The 20,012-nt window shown below is 47.2% G+C and overlaps 2 protein-coding genes across 7 annotated transcripts in view; one reads left to right on the forward strand and one right to left on the reverse strand.

Annotated features, from left to right (window-relative positions):
• Window positions 1-6,799, reverse strand: part of SLC7A7 (solute carrier family 7 member 7) — a 31,285-nt gene extending 24,486 nt beyond the window's left edge. Inside the window, exons 1-2 of one of the 2 annotated variants that reach the window (XM_068963534.1) lie at window positions 6,688-6,799; window positions 1,932-2,471 (exon numbers count right to left, since the gene is read on the reverse strand). In XM_068963534.1, coding sequence (XP_068819635.1) covers window positions 1,932-2,430 — 499 coding nt within the window. In that variant the 5' untranslated portion in view covers window positions 2,431-2,471; window positions 6,688-6,799. Of the gene's footprint in view, window positions 1-1,931; window positions 2,472-3,528; window positions 3,601-6,687 lie in introns of those variants that run through there. The other variant, XM_068963528.1, reaches the window with a different exon arrangement.
• A 7,825-nt stretch (window positions 6,800-14,624) lies between these two features.
• Window positions 14,625-19,538, forward strand: MRPL52 (mitochondrial ribosomal protein L52). 5 transcript variants are annotated; one of them, XM_068965566.1, is made up of 5 exons: window positions 14,655-14,705; window positions 14,810-14,870; window positions 14,947-15,014; window positions 18,595-18,659; window positions 19,019-19,538. In XM_068965566.1, the coding sequence occupies exons 1-5, from the start codon at window positions 14,678-14,680 to the stop codon at window positions 19,169-19,171; spliced, it is 375 nt and encodes a 124-aa protein (XP_068821667.1). In that variant the 5' UTR covers window positions 14,655-14,677; the 3' UTR covers window positions 19,172-19,538. The 5 variants fall into 5 exon arrangements, with proteins under 5 accessions (XP_068821672.1, XP_068821667.1, XP_068821668.1 ...); XM_068965567.1 differs by having other exon boundaries at window positions 14,662-14,690; XM_068965570.1 differs by having other exon boundaries at window positions 14,678-14,705; window positions 14,813-14,870; window positions 18,595-18,666.
• The last annotated feature ends 474 nt before the right edge of the window (window positions 19,539-20,012 follow it).

A 20,012-nucleotide genomic window follows, 5' to 3' on the forward strand; every position in this document is an offset into this window, starting at 1 on the left:
TTCCCCACAGCAGGGGCAGGGAGGGATCTCCAAGGCCCTAGGGCCTCCCACGCTGGGAGGGCACTTTTCCAGAGCAGAGGCAGCTGAGGGATGGGGCTGCAGAGGATCAGCTCCTGGGCACTTCCACGTGGCTTTGCTAAATGTACAAATTTAAAAAATATTTATGAGATAGAGAAAAGGCCAGGGTAGGTTGAAATGATAGTTTTAAGAATCTAAGGACTTCCCTGGTGGTCCAGTGGCTGAGACTCCATGTTTCTAATACTGGGGGCCAGGGTTTGATTCCTGGTCAGGGAACTAGATCCCACATGCTGCAACTAAGACCTGGCTCAGCCAAATAAATAAATATTAAAAAAAAAAAGAAGAAGAAGACTCTAGCCCACAAAGAATGTAAACTGGTACAGCCACTATGGAGAACAGTACAGAGGTTCTTCAAAAAAAAACTGAAACAGAGTTGCCATATGATCCAGCAATCCCACTCCTGGCAGATACCTGGACAAAACTGTAATTCAAAACGATACGTGAAGCCCTGTGTTCATAGCAGCACCATTCACAATTGCCAAGACATGAAAACAAACTAAATGTCCATTGACTGATGAATGGATGCAGCATATATACACAATGGAATATTAGTCAGCCATAAAAAAAGAATGAAAGAATGCCATTTGCAGCAACGTGGATGGACCTAGAGGTTATCAAACAAAGTGAAGTCAAACAAAGACAAATAGCATATGAATCACTTATATATGAAATCCAAAACATGGCACAAATATACAGACTCAAGGAGAAGACCTGTGCTTGCCAAGAGGGAGGGGGGAGAGGAGGGAAGGACTGGGAGCTCGGGATTAGCAGACATCAATTATAGATGGGCTCCCAGGTGGCATCAGTGGTAAAGAACCCACCTGCCAATGCAGGAGATGTAAGACATGTGGGTTCAATCCCCCGGGTTGGGAAGAATCCCTGGAGGAGGGCATGGCAACCCACTCCAGTATTCTTGCTTGGAGAATCCCATGGACAGAGAAGCCTAGTGGGCTATAGTCCATAGAGCTGCAAAGAGTTGGACACAACTGAAGCAATTTAGCACCCACACAACTGTTATATATAGAACAGATAAACAACAAGGTCTTACTGTATAGTACTGCTGCTACTAGGTCGCTTCAGTCGTGTCCGGCTCTGTGCAACCCCATAGACGGCAGCCCATCAGGCTCCCGGTCCCTGGGATTCTCCAGGCCAAGAATACTGGAGTGGGTAGCCATTTCCTTCTCCACTGTATAGTACAGGGAACTATATTCAATATCCTGTGATATTCCATAATGGGAATAAATATAAAAAAGAATGTATATGTATGTATAACTGAATCACTTTGCTGTACAGCAGAAATTAACACAACCCTATAAATCATACTTCAATAAAATAAGTTAAAAAAAAAGAAAAGAATCTAGCCCACAAAAAACTCATGCAAACACAATAGGATATTCATGGGAGTGTTATCGGTAAGATTGAAAAACTGGAACCAACTGAAATTGCCATTAACAGAGGCCTGATTGGTTAAATAAACAATATAGCCTTAAAATTAACATGGAATAACTTGAAGCTTTTTTTTTTCAGTAGATCTGTATGTCAAAAAGAACACTACTGACAAATTCTGGGGAAAAAATAACTGTAGAAATATGTGTACTATAACCCCATTTTTGTAAAACAGAACAAAACTATATCTCTTAAAGGTAAAGGTCAGCAAGGGCAGAGACTGTTAATGATGTTTACAGTGAGAAGTTGGAAGAAAGGATTTATTTTTTTGGACACTGAAGCCCTTTGAATTTTCACACTTAGCACACACATGAACAACAGCAAAAGTGTTTGTCCGACGCATTCCTTTCCAGCTCTTTATCAGCTAAGCTGACTCACACCCCAGCCTCTGCCCCAGCCCCACTTACAGATGCAGGCAGCAGCCAGCAGGCGGACAGCAGCATAGGGGGCCAAGCAGTTTGGGAAGATGGGCTGCACCAGGTAGTTGGCAAAGGTGATGGCGATGACGGCCTGGCTGGTGGGCTCGATGATGAGGAGCGAGGTCCAGAGACGGATGAAGGCAAGGAGTCCCCCAAAGGCCTCAAGGATGTAGGCGTAGCTGGCCCCAGATTTCTTAATGGTGGTGCCCAGTTCTGCATAACAAAGTGCCCCGAAGACAGAGAAGAGGCCCCCCATTGCCCAGACAACCAGGGAGAGGCCAAAGGAGGCACTGTAGATGAGCACGCCTTTGGGGGAGACAAAGATGCCTGAACCAATCATGTTCCCCACAATCAGGCACACGCCATTCAGCAGCGAGATCTCCTTCTTCAGCTTCACCTGCTCGGGCTTGGGGCTGGCCTCATTGCCCAAGAGGGTGGCATCCTTCTCATGGTGGGAGGCCATTTCGTATTTAACGCCGTCAACCATAGTGGAGAAGAAAGCCTTCACCAGCTTCCTGGCATTGCCCTCTAAGGAAGAAAGATGAAGATATATATCAGGTTGGCAATTACAGAGAACTCTGCGCCCCAGAAGCCAGCATAGGCAATCCACCCATGCCCACTATTTCGGGGACCTTTAGCCTCTGAATGGAATCTCTTCTCCATCTGGCTCATCAAAATGACTCCAATTTGAATCTTGAAAGAAAGGCACTCATTCCCCAGAGAGAAAACATGTTTTTCACTAGGCCGGCGCTTCCCGCCTGATTTACAAAATAGAAAACCAAATTCTGGTTCTATGAGCTCACTGGAGACAGGAAGACAAGCAATTTGGCAATTCCAAGATGTCACTATCATGACGTCAGCCTGTGTTTCAGCCTTACCCCCTAAAAATCTGTCTTCCCTCCAATTTCAGCCTCATCTGTCACGTGATGAGATGCAACCTTGGAAACCAAACTTGCAAGCAGCAAACCTGTGGGTTCTCAACACAACACTGCCCTTTTCACCCAAGGACCCTGGCTCTGGCAAACCTAAAGGCTTCAGAGATCTCTTTCTCTGGAAACTCACAGCCATGCCCCTGCTCAGGGAGCATCCCTTAACAACTGTCAGCTGAACTCTTCAGTCCCAGCAAAGCCCAAGCAGCCCAGCCCCGTCCAGAAAGAAGACAGGCCCTTCTCTTTTCCATGCTTTTCCTTTCCCAGATAACACAACCCCTAGTACTGCAGGCCTCTAGCCATCAAAACTCTGCATAGTTGCATCACCCAAAAAAAGTACGGATGAGAAATCGATGCTCCAAATGTACAGCCCAACTAGAGACAACTAGAGGCTGCTGATGACCACTCCCCACCCAGGTGTTGCCGCTGCAGAGACAACACCAAAGCCGAGGCAAGGAAACAGCTGACGGGGTAGCAAATGCCAGGCATCTCAGAGCAGCAAAAGCTAGGAGGAAGACAGGCCAGGCTGGCCAAGCAAGTGGATAGATCCTAGGACTAGAGGCTCTCAGGAAAGGAGGCGACTGGACACGGCAGAGCAGTGAAGGGAGACTGGGCAAGATGAGGAGGGCTGAGCGGAAGCGGGGAAGCACACTCACTCCCCAGCCCTGAAGGAAGCAGGGCCCCGGCAGCAGCCAGCCACACAGAGACCAGCCTCTGGGAGCTGTGGTCTGATCCCTCCTGCGTTCCAGTAAAAGGAAAGGCTGGGCAAATGCTTGTGGATTTAAGTCAAATCAAGAAGTCAAGAAGGGAGGAGGGACGAAGAGAGAGGGGTGTTAAGCAACTGTCTGGGTCCAAGGTTCACTGGCCTTTCACATCTAGAAGAGGAAGGCTAGGAGCTCTTGGCTCAGCAGTTTCTGTGATAAGAAGGCGCTCTCTCAGGAATCTCCTTTGTCAGCTCTGCTCCAGGACTGGGGGCCCAGAAGAAAGGACTGACGGTCAGCTGAGTGCAGTTTCTGCAACCCCAGGGAAGTTCCCCCCCAACTCCGAGCAAATCAGCTGAGGACAGGGCTGCGTTGAGAAAGAAGGCACAGCCCTCTCTCCTGGTCCCTCAGGCCCCACCTTAGCCCGACTTCTCTCACCCCCCACAAGAAAGGCAGGAAGGCGGCACATTGTGAACAGAGGTTTGTTCACATGCAGATTAGAGAAGTGTAAGTACAGTCCAACTCGTGATCGAATGTCCTAAGAGAACTCTGCACACTTCCCCACATACAGTGACAGTGGCTGCCCGAAATTTGTGCCATGACCGGAGGGCTGAGCCCAGGCTGCTTCCAAGATCAAAATATGAGACTCAAACCTCTGTATCTGTGGCCCACTCGCATGTCCTTTCATCCTTGAGAAAATATACCAGGATCTCTGCATAAATTCCTACAAACACCTTCCCCAAATACAAGTTTACTCCAATTTCCTTAAAATATGGGGAAAGAATTTTTATTTCCAGAATTTTATTCTGGAAAGAACCTCTCCAGAGCTATACTGGAGAGGTCCAAAACAGAGGAAGTTGAGCATTTGAGGGAAAGCAAAAATTCTGTTTCTTAGGCAGACGCTTTAACCTCTGAGCCACCAGGGAAGCCCTTTTTACAGGCTACTTAAAATAAATTTGGTATTCCTGGTTTCTTTTACCAATAGAAATGTGTTCATTTTGAAATGCAACTGTCTTTCTATCCCTTCTCATGCCCTTTCACAGCCTCTTTCCTTATTCAATTATCAGAGAACTAAGATCTAAAAAGCCCCAGGGGGCCTTATCTCCACCCTACAACCTCCCAATCTAGTCCTTTAAACTTTTTTTTTCCCCAGGAAGCTGATTCTGCTGTTAGCCTCCCCAGAGATCACGTGTCTCCCAAGCCACCCTCACAAAAACATCTTGAAATCCATCCAGAAGACTGTCCTTTTCTCCCAGCTCCCCGCTAAATGCTTCTATAACAGTGAAAGTGAAAGTGAAGTCGCTCAGTGTCCGACTCTTTGCGACCCCATGGACTGTAGCCTACCAGACTCCTCTGTCCATGGGATTTTCCAGGCAATAGTGCTTGAGTAGATTGCCATAACTGTCATTTATTGAGCACTTACCTAAGCCAGAAACACTGCTAAACATCTACATGCCTTATCTCATTTAATTCCTCCAGCAGCCCAAAGGCAGACACTAAATCACTTCCCAGGATGCCAAAGTAGCAAGGTAGGTGGGCAGGCTAGCCAACACAACCCAAGCTCTGTTTCTTCAACCTCCCCACCCACTCTGACCTGCCCAGTCTCTAGCCCTCCTCTTAGGCAAGAAAGCACTTTAGATGGCTCCCTAATGAATTATCTACAGGAGGATGTGATTAGAATAAAAGAAAGTCTCTGCCATCCTTCAGCCTGAAGTCCAGGCTAAAGACTCCAACAAAGCCTGTCCATCTCCTTCCTAATTGCTTCTTCCTTTTCTCATCCCTTTGCAGGGATGAGAGGCAATTACAAGTCCTCCGGGCAGTGCTGCTATTAGGGTGCCCACTTCTAAAGCAAACAAAACACACGGAAACACATCATCATGCCAGGCTTTTTAAGATCAATTCCCTGGCACCAAGGATGGGCATGTGTCCTTATGGGACATAGTGGAAAGGGATGAAGGAGACGAGGGAAGAGGAAACTGTGACAGTAAGTGGGGAGAGACGTGTGCAGGGTTTAGTTCCTGGTTGGTCCTACCTGAAAAGTGAAATCTTCATCACCCACTGGGGGTGAAACTCACATTCCAGCAAACAGCACACCCTAGTGGTCTCACCAGGAAATGCTATATCTATAAGAGTAGAATCCTCTTCTTAGCCTACTCTTCAATAAACCTGCTCAAACTCCACAGAGGAGGCTGACTTAAGAGAAAAGATGCCCCATCTTTTCTCAACTACTGCCCAGCACCAGCTCTGTGGGCAGGAAGGCACATCCTTGGTGGTTCACATTCCTTCCTAAGACCCCAGCTCTCAGGGTAATGCCTCCAACCATTCAGGCACCCTGGGACCAGCATGACCTGCCCTGAACTGTTCTTACCCCAGGCTTTTCAAGAGAATCTTGCAGGGTCTAGAACCTCAGGAGATAACCAGTATTCCTGAGGTGCATGCATCTCTGAGGACCTAGTGGAGATTCCAGGACAACACATTCATCCAACAGAAGAAGTTTCAGATTCAGGGGTTCAAGGAACACAAGAAGCAGGGCTCAAAGCAGGCAGTGCCAGGCACAGCAGCCAGTGAAGCCCCTTGCCCTGACGCCTCCCGTGAATGGCAAAACTGAAACACACTTCCTCCAGGAACCAGCATACAGTTCTTCAGTCAAGCTCAGGTTGCTAAGGTGAGAAGGTACTTTCTCCCCCAGATACTTTCTCTCTAAGGTGAGAAGGTACTTTCTCCCCCAGGTACTTTCTCTCCTGCCATCCTAGCTCCAGCCGGACTGGGCTGGCTCCCCAAACAATAGAAACAGAAAACAGACACACTCTGCTACAGCTGAATTCCCCCCATCTCCCCAAGCTGGAAGCTCAGCTCCTCCCTCCCCAGTTCTCCATTTGTTTTTCTGTATTTCACTACAACAGTCCCTTAAAAACAAAAAAAAAGTGCAACAAGCAAGAAAGTATTTACTTCAATGACCATGGCTTCCACTAACATAGGGCTGAAGTCTCAGGGCAGAGGGCTGAGACTGGGGAGGGCTGAGGCTAGGAAACAAGCAATTTTCAGGACTCACTCCATTCTCCTCTGGTACACACTTTCCCTCTTGCCCATTGTCCCTCCCAGCCCATCACTTACCTGTCTGAGACCTTTGGGCAAATGCAAGGAAGAGCTACCAGCACTCTGGAAGAGGGGCCATTGCTGGGAAAGGGAACAAGGGGTAAGGCTCAAGCTCCAGTAACTGTTGACTCTGAGGAGCAGAAAAGGCAGAGGGTGACTCCGGGGACCGAAACGGAAAACAGGAAAACACATGTGTGACTCTGGCCGGCAGTGGGGAGGGGCCAGGGAACGAGCTGGAGCTGGGACTGCCTGTTCAGACCCTGAGGACCTCAACGGCTGCCTGCCTCCAGGCACCTTCTCCACTCAGAGCCTCAGTCCCTCCCCCCACCTGCCTCAGTCCCTGAAGTACCTGGTTGTCCTACAGTTACTCAGTTCTTAAGTTCTCCCAGTGACCTAGGGTACTCTCTTGATGCCCTCTGCATGTGTGCATGCTCAGTGGCTTCAGACTCTTTGTGACCCCATGGACTGTAGTCCACCAGGCTCCTCTGTCTATTGGATTCTCCACGCAAGAATACTGGAGAGGGTTGCCATGCCCTCCTCCAGAGGATTTTCCCAGTCCAGGAATCAAACCCATGTCTCCTGCGTCTCCTGCATTGCAGGTGGATTCTTTACCACTGAGCCACCAGGGAAGCCCCTTGATGCCCTTTTCCCCTAGCCCTTCATTCTGTTCCCTGCTCAACTCCCACTCACATACTATCCTTGCTCCTGTGCAGGGCACAGGAGCCACGGTTAGGGCATTAGAACTCTGTGCTCCCATCTCAAAAGCCTCAGCCACTTCAGTCCCTATATAAGGCAACACGTGCCAAGGAAGGCCAGTTGTAGGGGGCACGGCCACATGCATACCCAAACACTAAGCAAACCTACTCACACCTCAGGTCCCCAACTGGTTCAGGTGATGCGTGGCAACCCAGGTAAGAGCCAGGCAAGTGGACCAGAGCAAGCCCTGGCACCCTGGGCAATCTAATGAGTTGGCACCCCCTCAAACCAAGATTATTTAAATATCTGTTGAATGTTTGCTTAGCAGAAGTGGGGGAATACCGACGGAATAAAAATTGGAAGTCTCATTCTTTCAAGAGTAGAATTTAAGGCATGAATTCATTACATGCAGTTTTCTGAAGCAGACAGTTTCTTGGTGGGCATATCAAATGACTTTGAATGTAGACAATAGCACAAGTCTCAGGGAGTGGCACTTCACAGCGAGGTGCAGCATTTTCCGAATTCCAGCTGTGATCACTGCCTTCAGGCAACTTGTATTAATACCTGTACCTGCATGTTGCACAATTAGTCTAGAGACAGGTGGTCTAGGTAAGCAGTCATCAAGGATTCTGTCAGTGGAAGGGAGCCAACTTACAGTTCACCCACGGACAGAAATCAGAGCTCATTGGCTCCAAAAGTCTGAATTACTCCAGGATAATTTAGTGCCCTTTTAGACCCAGCCTGCTTGCCCAGCTGGCCTGCCCTTTAATTCCACCATGGACTCAGGTCCAAGTTGTAAATGAGGGAAATCCTAGGAAGACAGTCCTAAAGCTGCCCCTGTTGGCACTGGCCCCTACCTCCCTCCCCTCACTCCAGCCACGCTGGGCCCCCTTGCTGTTGCCACACAAGCCCTGACATCTCAAGGCGTCTGCATTTGCTGTTCCCTTGGCCTGGAACATTCTTCCCCATGATATTGCTCCTTCTCTCACTCATTCCATTCAGGTCTGTGCTTAAACACTACTCTCAAGAGACCTTCCCTGAGGAGTCTCAGAAGGGGTAACTTCTTCCTTCAGCCAATCTCCATCCCCTTCACCATGCCTGACTTTTCTTCAAAGGCACTGGCTACCACCTGGGGTTGGTCTGTTGTCACTTCCCCCACTAGAACGCAGCCCCATCAGAGCTTCTTCATTCACCGGTACCCCCAGCGCAGGGTCCGTGTGGACAGTCAAAAAAGGGTTTGCTGGAAGAATAACTGGATGAATAATGCCTTTCTTCCTAGACTGGTTTCCAAGTTGAGCTCCGGGAATGTCTTGCACTTGCTCTTCAGGCCCTTCTACGCTGCTGCTGGCCTGGCTCCCAAGCAACTTTGAAAGGTATCTACTCTTTTTGATAGTAATGGGTTGAAGGGAAGGAAAAAGTATAGTTTTCTCAGTTTTACTGGAAGGCCTAGAATGATTTGAAAGGGACTTTCTGTTTCATCAATGGGAAAACAAAAACAAAAAGCACCTCATTCACGCGCCTTCCCGATCGATCGGAAGCTCTGTGCTGCTGTCCCACACCCAGCTCAGGTGGCCGGTCTGGGCGCGGCGAGAACAAGGCGCGACGTCCGCGAAGCGGTGAAAGGGCAGAGGGGACGAAGGCGGAGTGAGGCGAGTGCTCAGGTTCACGCAGATGCAGGTGGGTTCCAGCAAAGTGCAACCACAAACCCTTCAGCGGGAACTCTTTCCCCAGACCCGCCCCCGCAGCGCCCCGCGCCCCTCCCCTCCCCCCTCCGCCCCCGCCGGGCCGGCGCGCCGCGCTCACCTTTGCCCGGGTCTCCCACTCTGCCCCCCACCTCGCTCGCCGGCCCCGCCCCTTGACGTCGTCCCCGTCGTTGCCCGTTACTTCCCTCTTTCGGCCCACGGTTCCGTGTCTGCAGCCCCAAGGTCTCGCCTTCCCAACCCCGACCCAGCCACCGCCCGTCCCCACAGCCCTCTGGAGAGCTCGGTTAGCACCCGATGTCCAGATCTGGCTGCGGAGGCCGAGGCGGGCTCTGCGCTGGGGCACCAGGGCCTCACCTCACCTGGACCCCTTCGTTCCCGCCACCTGGCCAAGCAGCCCCCGCCCCTCCCCGGGCTGCAGGAGGCGCTAGAAGAAGATGGGGGGAATGGGGGGTGGGGGGGTGAGGGGGTGGGGGTGGGGGTGGGGGGTGGGAGGGATTGTGGTGGGTGTAGTCGAAGATCGCCAAGGTTGGGAACCGAGAGGCCTCGCAACCCGCTCCCCTGCCCTGTCCTCGCTCAGCCAGAGCTGCGCTGCCCTTGGGAAATGAAAATGACCGCGGATACCCTTAGAGGCGTCCTCCGCCCCACGAGAGCTCAGCTTCCTCTTCCCTCCCTCCCAATCCACCTCGAGCTCTGGGGCCCGAGGAGGGTCTGGGCGAGGGCCCCAAACCCTGGCAACCCTGCCTCCAGCCCCGAGACGTTCTCGGCTGAAAGTCCGGAGGGACTCTGGACCGCAAAGCCCCGTGGGGGAGGGGAGGGAGACGTTTCCCCCTAGGAGCCAGGGGAGGGGTCTCCCGGAAGGGCGACTCAACTCTCCGCCCCCTCGGGGAAGCTGTTGCGTCAGCTTCGAGATCCCAAATTAAAGCAAGTGGTCTCCACCCGGCTGGAAGGTGTCAGGCCGTAGAGCCGCCGCCAGGAGGCAGCACGTAACCAAACATGTCCGAGCGGAGGCTGGAGTCCCCACCGCACCTTTCTTGGACCCAATAAAAAAGGGAGTTGCTGGGCTAATTCAAGGAAAGGAATCTAGAAATGTTTCACCACGTATTAAAACTAAAAGATGACTTGACTTGTAAATAATACAATTTCCTTTTGTATACCTTATGGACAGTCCAGCTTTGGCATATTTTAAAGCCAAAGATTCGCTGCAGAGATTCATAGCGAACCACCCACCTTCAAGACCTGTCTGGTGGAAAAGCACATAGCTTAAGAGACTTCCCAGGGACAAGGCAAGAAAAAAAGAGTGTAGCCCTGAGGTTATAATTTACCCATGTTGAAGCTGGGGCATTTAACACAATTTAGCCTATACTGAATGAGCAAGGAATTAACAGCCATGGTAAAAGAAAAGGAATATATTACAATAAATTATATAAGCAATAAGGAAATAATATGCAAAGCTATGTATTGTGTGAGTGGGTGGTTTATGACTGTCGGTTCCCACAGTTCTTGTATAGAGTGACAGTGATTTAGATCTTTGTTGAGCTGTCCTAAGAAGGAATGTGAAACAAGAAACTTCCTAAATAGTTCGCTCTTCTTCAATCTTAGAATTTAGTCACCGAATGCTGAAAGGGGAAGAGGTTGCAAAATGAGGTGGAATTAGCCACCCAGAGTCAGCCTTACTTATGTTTTTTCTCCAAAGTCATCATTATTCATCACAACAGTTTAAAAAGAACCAAAATTCTCAGTGCACTTGTACAGAAATTACTGTATACAGACCTGACAGAACGATATTTGAATAAACGAATAAACGTGCTGGACAAAAACATCAGTGGTTAAACAAAATGTTAATGCCAAATACAGGCCATGGTGTGACGCCCTTGAGAGGCAAAGGACTTTAAGGGGAAAGAAAGACATGGAGCTCAGATTCCTGATATTTTTCACCATTGTTACCTCCAGCTTTTGTCAGATGAAGTCCAGAGGTTGAAAGACTTTGAGTTAGGGGATGATGAAGCCGCTTTCCTGTGGCTTAGAGCCTGGTTGAAGTCACTGAGGAGTGCTGTCCAAGTGCCAAACCCCTCCCCCACCCCCGCAACAGTGTTCCATAAGGTCCCTGAGAATGCTGATGATGTTAGCTGTCAGCACCTAGAGTTCTCTTTCTCTCCCTCTGAAAATCCTAACACCTATTTCCTGCTATTTACAACCCACAGATTATCCCCCTGCCACATCACTCTAACCACGTCAAAGGCTGAACTTATCTTCCTTCCAAAGACCTTTCCCCTCCCACATTCCCCAGTTTTTCAGATTTAGCTTCCCATCCTGCCCTGAAATCCTCTTGCCCTGGCTCCTCGACTCCCTCAGCTATTAAACTAGTACATGTGTTCACTTTTGCATGTGGAGTTCATACTGTCTACATTTTTTTCTAACATTTATTTATCTCTGGTAATTTCTTTACAATTTGATTTATGTCATACATTAACATGAATTAACCATAGGGGTACATATGCCCCCTCGCTCTTGAATCTCTCTCCCACCTCCTGCCCATTCCCACCCCTCTAGGTTGTTACAGAGCCCCAGTTTGAGTTCCCTGAGTCATACAACAAATTCCCATTGGCTTTCTACTTACACCTGTTAGTGTATATTCTTCCCTACTACTCTATTCATCTCACCTTCTCCCTCTTTTCCCCACCCTTGTCCATAAGTCTGTTCTCTCTGTCTGTGTCTCCATTGCTGCTCTGAGACGTTTCATCAGTACCATCCATCTAGAAGTCATATATATGTGTTAATATATGATATTTTTCTCTTTCTGACCTACTTCACTCTGTATAATAGGTTCTAGGTTCATCCACCTCATTAGACCTGACTCAAATGTGTTCCTTTTAATGGGTGAGTGATAATCCATTGTGTATATGTACCACAACTTCTTTATCCATTCATCTGTCGGACATCTAGGTTGTTTCCATGTCTTAGCTGTTGTAAATAGTGCAGCAACGAACACTGGGGTACATGTGTCTTTTTCAGTTTTGGTTTCTTCAGGGTACATACCTAGAAGTGGTATTGCTGGGTCGTATGGTGGTTTTATTCCTAGTTTTTTAAGGCACTTCCATACTGTCTTCCATAGTGACTATATCAATTTATATTCCCATCAGCAGTGCAGGAGGGTTCCCTTTTCTTCACACACTGTCCAGGACTTATTGTTTGTGGATTTTTTGATTATGGCAATTCTGTCTGGTGTGAGATGATTTATCATTGTAGTTTTGATTTGCATTTCTCTAGTGAGTGATGGTGACATCTCTTCATGTGTTTATTAGCTATCCGTATGTCTTTGGAGAAATTATCATCTACATTATCAGTTCACCTTAATGCATGTGACCTCTTCTATGATTTTATACCCATAGTGTATGAGTTAGGCTGGTTTAACTTCTTTATATAGTGTTGATGGTAGTACCAGCCTGCTTTCCTATGAATCTTGAATGTTAACTCTGACTTTATTTTTCCAGCCCTTGGTTTCTACTACTTGATTCTCCAACTGTAAATTATGTAATGGGATTTCAGTGCTGTCTGCCTCAGCTGCCTCTCAGAACCAGCCAAAGACACATGGAGGGTGGGCTTGGGAAAGGTGTTACTCAGTCATTGTTGCAACTGTAAAATAAATCCACAGCCACGTTTTGGTTCAATTTCCTGATCTCTGAAAATTACAAGCAATCTCCATAGTGACTGCTTCCTGATCTGTATTCTCTACTTTATAGGTTTATTATGAAATTTTAAATAGAAGTGCTTATATCATTTATACAGAAGTTTTGATAACTGAAAATTAAGTGTACAAATGTAAAATGGTAGTGGTGCTCTATTTTCTTACTTCCCTTGCTAAGTTTTTGGGTCCATCCATTGGCTTATAGCCAAGGTTATTTTATTCTCATCCTTTTTTCTAGTTCAGCCCTCCCTATACCATTCTTATTGTTATCCAAACAGCTGCCTTTTATTTCTTAAACCAGGATCCACCCTTCCCCTCTTTCAAAGTGCAGTTCAGAGCCACCTCCTGTGGAAAAACTTCCCAGTCTTGCAGAAGGAAATGATAAACTTCCAGATAGACCATTACACCACTCCCTCAGGTTTCCCCAGTCAGCATGTATTTAAGTGTCTAGCCTAGCACAAGAGTAATGGACACTTCTGTAAAAGCTTCACCATTTTTACAGCACTTTCACTTACATTATCATTTTAAAAATGTTTTCATAAATGTGATATATTCAGCTTGTCAATGAAGAAATTAAAGATAAATGACTTCCCCAGGGTAAGTACAGGCATACCTCAAGATAGTTCAGGTTCAGACCACCATAATAAAAGAAATATCACAATAAAGAGAATAACATGAATTTTTCAGTCTCCCAGGACATGTAACATTACATTTACACTACATTACGGTCTATTAAGTGTGACTAGCGTTTGTTGTTATTGTTCAGTCGTGTCCGACTCGTTGCAACTCCATGAACTACAGCACTCCAGGCTTCTCTGTCCATCACTCTCTCCCTATCATTATGTCTTTAAAAAAAAAAAAAAAAAACTTTAATTGAAAAAGTGCTAAAAAATGTCAAAACACATTACAAGTGTAACATCAAAGATCACTGGTCACAGTTCCCTTAACAGTAATGCCAAAACTTGAAATATTTCAAGAATTACCAAAACATGACACAGAGGCAAGAAGTGAATGAACGCTCTTTGAAAAATCTGGCACTTATAAGATGTTCTATGCAATGTTGCTACAAACCTTCAATTTGTAAAAAATGCAGTACTTGCAAAGCACAATAAAAGTGTGTCTGTAAGTGATTTAAAATAAAGAAAGAGGGAAGAAGCCACGGGATCTGGGTTTGCCGCTTACTAGTACCTGCCTCACAAGGCTTTCGCATGGGTATTACACAATGTGCGGTGGTAGCTTTATAAAAATGGAATCAGAGCTTAGCGCCAATTCGGCTTCCTCTAGAAAGCCTTCTTTGACACTATACTCCAGATCAAGTTTTCATATGCTTACAAGCAACACCTACTTCCCTTCCCAGTACTCATCTCAGCTATAATATTACTGGAATGTGTATGATTACTGTCCTCTCTCTTTCTCTAGACTTGGCGCTGTATCCGAATAGGGACCTTTGCTTTGCTCTCCACACTGACTACAGTGCTCTTCACATGTAAGCTCTTCAACTTTGATAAATGAGTGAAAACTGAAACCCTACACTGTAGATTTCACTCCGGCTGAGGAAAACATGTTACAGTGATGCTACAAGACAGAATAAGGTCACGTGGATGTTACTCAACTGAGATAAATTTCAATGGATTAGTGACCGCAGCGAGGAGATAGAAGGCTGTGGGAAAACAATTCAGAATGGTTTCGTTTGAGAGGACGCGACTTCCACAAAGTCGTACCCAACACTAAGAACACATACTCAGAACAACCGCTCTCCCCCAACACACCCTGGAAGCAGTTTCGCCCCTCTCTTCCGTACGATGAGCCAAGATGGCGGGGCCCGTGTTTGAAAACTAGATTCAAGATGGCGACTTCCTGCTTCCCGCGCAGCGTCGCGCGTGGCCAACGAGGCCACGCCCACTTCCGGCTCCTGCGCCTCAGCATGGCTGCTTTGGGTATGCTGCTCTCTAGTAAGTGGGTGTGAGGTCGGTGGGCTCCGGAGTTTGCCGGGGCGGGCCGCGGATCCCTGGGCTGCCTGCGCGGCCTCTCTCCCAGCTCTGCCCCGTTTTCCCAGCAGGTGTCCGGAGGCTGCACTGCGGCGCCGCGGCTCGGGCAGGCAGCCAGTGGCGACTCCGGTGAGTGCCCGTCTGGAAGAAACTGGGGGGCCAGAAGTTGGCCTGAGTCCTCACCGAACTGTTTTTTTCCATCCAGGCAGGGCCTTGCTGCCAACCCCTCCGGCTACGGCCCCCTTACGGAGCTCCCAGACTGGTCGTACGCGGGTGAGCGCTGATCTGACAGTTAACTCCACTTCGGAGATTTTCACCCTGCGGGAACGCCCCTGGACGTAGCGGAGCGGGGAGTGGGGGGAAGGAGTGTCAAAGTGGAGGTGTGTCTGAGCGGACAACTTACTGAACTTTGAGTTTGGCGTTGGGAGGAAAGAAGCCCTGCTGTTTACTTTGTGAATTAAACTACACCTGTGGAAAGGAAAGCTGGACTGAACCTCTCGGCTTGTGGGGATAAGCAGAAAATAATTCTGATCTAGGGGGTCACCGGCGAGAGACAAGACTTTGTGTTGTCAAAGAGGGACGTGATTTTTTTCAAAGTTAGGAAGGGGACTTCACTGGTGATTCAGTGGCGAGGACTCCGTGCTCCCAATGCAGGGAGCCTGGGTTCGATCTGATCGGGGAACTAAATCCCACGTGCCACAACTGAGAGTTTGCTTGCAGGAGCTAAAGATGGGGCGGGCCACCCACAACTAAGACCTGGTACAGCCAAGTAAATAATAAAAATTTTTAGATAGTTACAAAGAACTGCTCTTCTGTGTGAGCAGTATATTGTTGAGAGTTTGTTACCAAATGCAGGGAGAGCTCTTTGAAAGGCTGCCTAAATGATTCTCTGAGAGAGGCTTAGAAGTGTGAGGGCAGAGCATGGTGGGTTCCCTTTGGGAAAACTTTCTTCCTTTAAAAAAAAAAAAAAAAGCCCTGAAAAAGAAGGACCTTAGAAAAGCTGAAGCCGTTCCCCACTCCACTGGAACTCCAGTTCAGAGGTGGGAAAATGGAGGCCTAAAGAAGTAAATTGCCTGGGAGCACACATCTAGGTAATAGCAAAGCCTAGACTAGAACTGGGCAGAGACCAGGCCCCCTTCAACAGCATGGAGTATAGTTTATAGGAGTGTGAAGAAAAATAGTGAAAGTCAGTCACACGGTCCTGTCTCACTCTTTGTGATCTCTAGTCCGCCAGGCTCCTCTGTCCTTAGAATTCTCCAGGCAAGAGTCCTGGAGAGGGTTGCCATTTATAGGGATATAAACCTGGTTAATCAGATATGTGGTGGCTGCGGAGGATGGTGAAGATTTTTTCTAGTTGTTATTTACTGTAGGAAGTCTAGGATTTCTTGAAATATTGGAAGGACTGGAAATGATTTAAAAAAAAATTTTTTTTAATGCGGACCATTTTTAAAGTCTTTATTGAATTTGTTACAGTATTGTTTCTGTTTTTTTATGTCTTGGTGGTTTTTTTCTTTTTGTTTTTTGGCCTCAAGACACGTGGGATCTTAGCTCCTGTTGTGGCACAGCACAGGCTTAGTTGCCCCACAGCATGTCCCCTGCATTGGAAATCAGATTCTTAACCACTGAACCACCAGGAAAGTCCTAGAGTTGATTCTTAATCCAGGCTTGCTTCTCTACTTGCTAACTTTATGGTCTTGGACAAGTTACTTAATTGTATCTCTCAGTTTCCACTTCTGTGAAAGGATACCTATCTCAGGTAGTTCTTGTAAGGAGAAAATGAAACATCCAATGTAAAATACCTGATGTACACAGCATTGGTTCCCTTTCTTGATGAATAATATCTATTTGTCTTGCCTTAGAACTTTGGCAGCGTTTTCACTCTCTTTCTTTGCAGAAAGTATCCTTTTATTCTCCGTTATAAACTACTTGAGATCAAGATACTGCATTTTTCTTTTTTCCAGCAAATCAGCAGATGATTATGAGATTTTTATTATATGCCTACACTATTTATATTACAGTGAAAAGGGATATAGTCCTTGATCCCAAGGAACTTAAAGTCTTAGCTGGTAAAACAAAGCATGACATTTTAAAGATTAATTAATATTTCAATGCTCTGCCCCTTTCCAGAAGAATTTGAGATAGCTAAATAAGACTAAAAATAATCAGTAGTACAGTAAATGTCCCCAAGTAGTAGGTTCCTCTGTCCATGGGATTCTCCAGGCAAGGATACTGGAGTGAATTGCCATTCCTTTCTCCAGGGGATCTTCCTGAGCCAGAGATCAAACCCAGGTCTCCTGCATTGCAGACAGATTCTTTACTGTCTGAGCTACAGGGAAGCCCTTCAGTTCAATTCAGTTCAGTCGCTCAGTTGTGTCCAACTCTTTGCGACCCCATGAATGGCAGCATGCCAGGGCTCCTTGTCCATCACCAACTCCCAGAGTTCACTCAAACTCATGTCCATCGAGTTGGTGATGCCATCCAGCCATCTCATCCTCGGTCGTCCCCTTCTCCTCCTGCCCCCAATCCCTCCCAGCATCAGAGTCTTTTCCAATGAGTCAACTCTTCGCATGAGGTGGCCAGTATTGGAGTTTCAGCTTTAGCATCAGTCCTTCCAATGAACACCCAGGACTGATCTCCTTTAGAATGGACTGGTTGGATCTCCTTGCAGTCCAAGGGACTCTCAAGAGTCTCCTCCAGCACCACAGTTCAAAAGCATCAATTCTTTGGCACTCAGCTTTCTTCACATTCCAACTCTCATATCCATACATGACCACTGGAAAAACCATAGCCTTGACTAGACAGACCTTTGTTGGCAAAGTAATGTCTCTGCTTTTGAATATGCTATCTAGGTTGGTCATAACTTTCCTTCCAAGGAGAAAGCATCTTTTAATTTCATGGCTGCAATCACCATCTGCAGTGATTTTGGAGCCCAAAAAAATAAAGTCTAACACTGTTTCCACTGTTTCCCCATCTAGTTCCCATGAAGTGATGGGACCAGGTGCCATGATCTTAGTTTTCTGAACGCTGAGCTTTAAGCCAACTTTTTCACTCTCCTCTTTCACTTTCATCAAGAGGCTTTTTAGTTCCTCTTCACTTCCTGCCGTAAGGGTGGTATCATCTGCATGTCTGAGGTTATTGATATTTCTCCCGGCAGTCTTGATTCCAGCTTGTGCTTCTTCCAGCTCAGCGTTTCTCGTGATGTACTCTGCATAGAAGTTAAATAAGCAGTGTGACAATATACAGCCTTGACATACTCCTTTTCCTATTTGGAACCAGTCTGTTGTTCCATGTCCAGTTCTAACTGTTGCTTCCTGACCTGCATATAGCCCTTAAATGTCCCCAGATAGATAAATATTAAATGATGGAGATGCATTTGTTTCAGAAGAGAGTGACAGAGTTGAAGAGGTTAGAGAAGGGATTCTGGGACAAGTAGGGCTAGGGGTAGGCCTAAGAATGAGAATTTGGCTGAAAGGAAAGGAAAAGAGGATATTTCATTATGGAGTGAGATAGAATCAGCAAGGACTCAGTGGTGAGTAGAATAATAATCCAATTGCTTGAGTGGAGGGTTTCTGAAGATAAAACAGGAGATTCAGCATCACAAAGGACCTTGAATTCTAGGCTAATGAGGGGTGAGTAGAGTAGAACGGGAACATGCCTAGGAGTTTCTTCTTGGTGGTTCTGGCATACTTCACCACTGAAGACGAAGGAAGTTTTCTACGGGAATGAGGCTATAGTGGGTATGAAATAGAAGAGAGGAGCTTGAGATTGGTTCTTCCCTCTTTTGCTGTCACAGCCACTTGGCCAGGGTACTGTAGGCTTTAACACTTGCCTTTCTTTTCACGTCTATCTGCAGATGGCCGCCCTGCTCCTCCAATGAAAGGCCAGCTTCGAAGAAAAGCCCAAAGGGAAAAGTTTGCGGTGAGTGGCTAGATCTCCAGCCAGGACAAACTGTAACTGGCTGGAGAACATTTAAATTGCAATTTGTCCTGAGTTGGCACCTAAGCTGACTGCTGACTTGGAGGTTTTATGCACTGAAAGTTTTAACAGTCCTGTGAGAAGGGAGAATAGACTGGGGCACTCCTAGGGCAGGAACCAATGGGAGACACCCATTTTGCTTCCTTCCTCCTGCTTGCCAGCCCAGGACCTTGTTCCACCCCTTCCCCAGTCAGTGGTGTCACTTTCCAGCCGAAACCTGACTTTGATCTGTGAATGAAAGGATATATGGTGCAGAGCTCAAGCCCCAGATGTTATCCACACTGTTTTCCTGTCTGTTTCAGAGACGAGTTGTACTGCTGTCACAGGAAATGGATGCTGGATTACAGGCATGGCAGCTCAGACAGCAGGAGAAATTGCAGGAAGAAAAAAGGAAGCAGCAGAATGCTCTTAAACCCAAAGGGGCTCTACTACAAAACCCAGGACCAAGTCAATAAAAAAGCAACTCCTGTCTCCCTTCCCAAGCCTGTCTCTGGCTTGCTTTTCTAGTACCTGGATGTGTCTTCCCTGCCAGAAGAAAGCCTTATGTTCCCCATCAGGGCAAAAGGATGGATACCAAGAAGAACGGGCTATAAAACCACTGCCTGGAAGGGTTGACTCAGTCCCCTCACCCCCAGCGCCATTCCAGTTCAGCAGAATCTTGCTCTGGAGTATTTACTGCCTCTTTTACAAGCCATACTGGCCCAACTATGAGCAGTAGTAGTAGCTGCTCTGCAAACATGAAAAAGGGGGCAACAGTTTTCCTGGTTTTAGCCAGGCACTCAAGCCTTTAACAGCCCATACACAGTTGAGGCCACATGCAGAAATGCATTTAATAAATGTTTTGATGAAAAAGGCTTTCCAGCTGAGATCTACTTTTTGGCAAGAAAATAGTATCAGTTTTCCTACACTTCAGATAGCTGGCCCTAGAGGATACTCCCACTGGGAAGGCAGACATGGGAAGAGCCAGCTTGGGTGTTGCATGTTCTGCTGAAGAGTTGGATCCTGAGGTTTCTGTGGTTCTGATTGAATTCCAAAGGTTGGTTGGTCCAGATTTCCCGACTTCCATTTGTGTAGGGGAGCCCTGAGGTGCTCAGTCCCCAAACAGTTACTGTGTAATGGGCACCTAGTAGCCACCATGTACTTCCATAAGTCCCTTAGCTGCACAGGCCCCGGGAAACCTTTCCTTTTATTGGTCATGGCTCCCCCCATGGATTTCTGAGAGAAAAAGGACCCATTACAGTACAGAGTACTGGACTTTTCCAATTTCCTGCCACAAAATGTGATAGTTCCTGGATC

The sequence above is a fragment of the Capricornis sumatraensis genome, chromosome 2 (assembly GCF_032405125.1).
Source record: "Capricornis sumatraensis isolate serow.1 chromosome 2, serow.2, whole genome shotgun sequence".
In the NCBI taxonomy this organism is placed as follows: domain Eukaryota; kingdom Metazoa; phylum Chordata; class Mammalia; order Artiodactyla; family Bovidae; genus Capricornis; species Capricornis sumatraensis.

Excerpts from the sequence above, each read along its gene's own strand:
- MRPL52 (XM_068965566.1), top strand. The coding sequence starts at position 14,678 with ATGGCTGCTTTGGGTATGCTGCTCTCTA. Across the intron at positions 14,706-14,809 it reads TTTGGGTATGCTGCTCTCTA|CAGGTGTCCGGAGGCTGCAC; the intron begins GTAAGTGGGTGT and ends CCGTTTTCCCAG. Across the intron at positions 14,871-14,946 it reads GGCAGCCAGTGGCGACTCCG|GCAGGGCCTTGCTGCCAACC; the intron begins GTGAGTGCCCGT and ends TTTTCCATCCAG.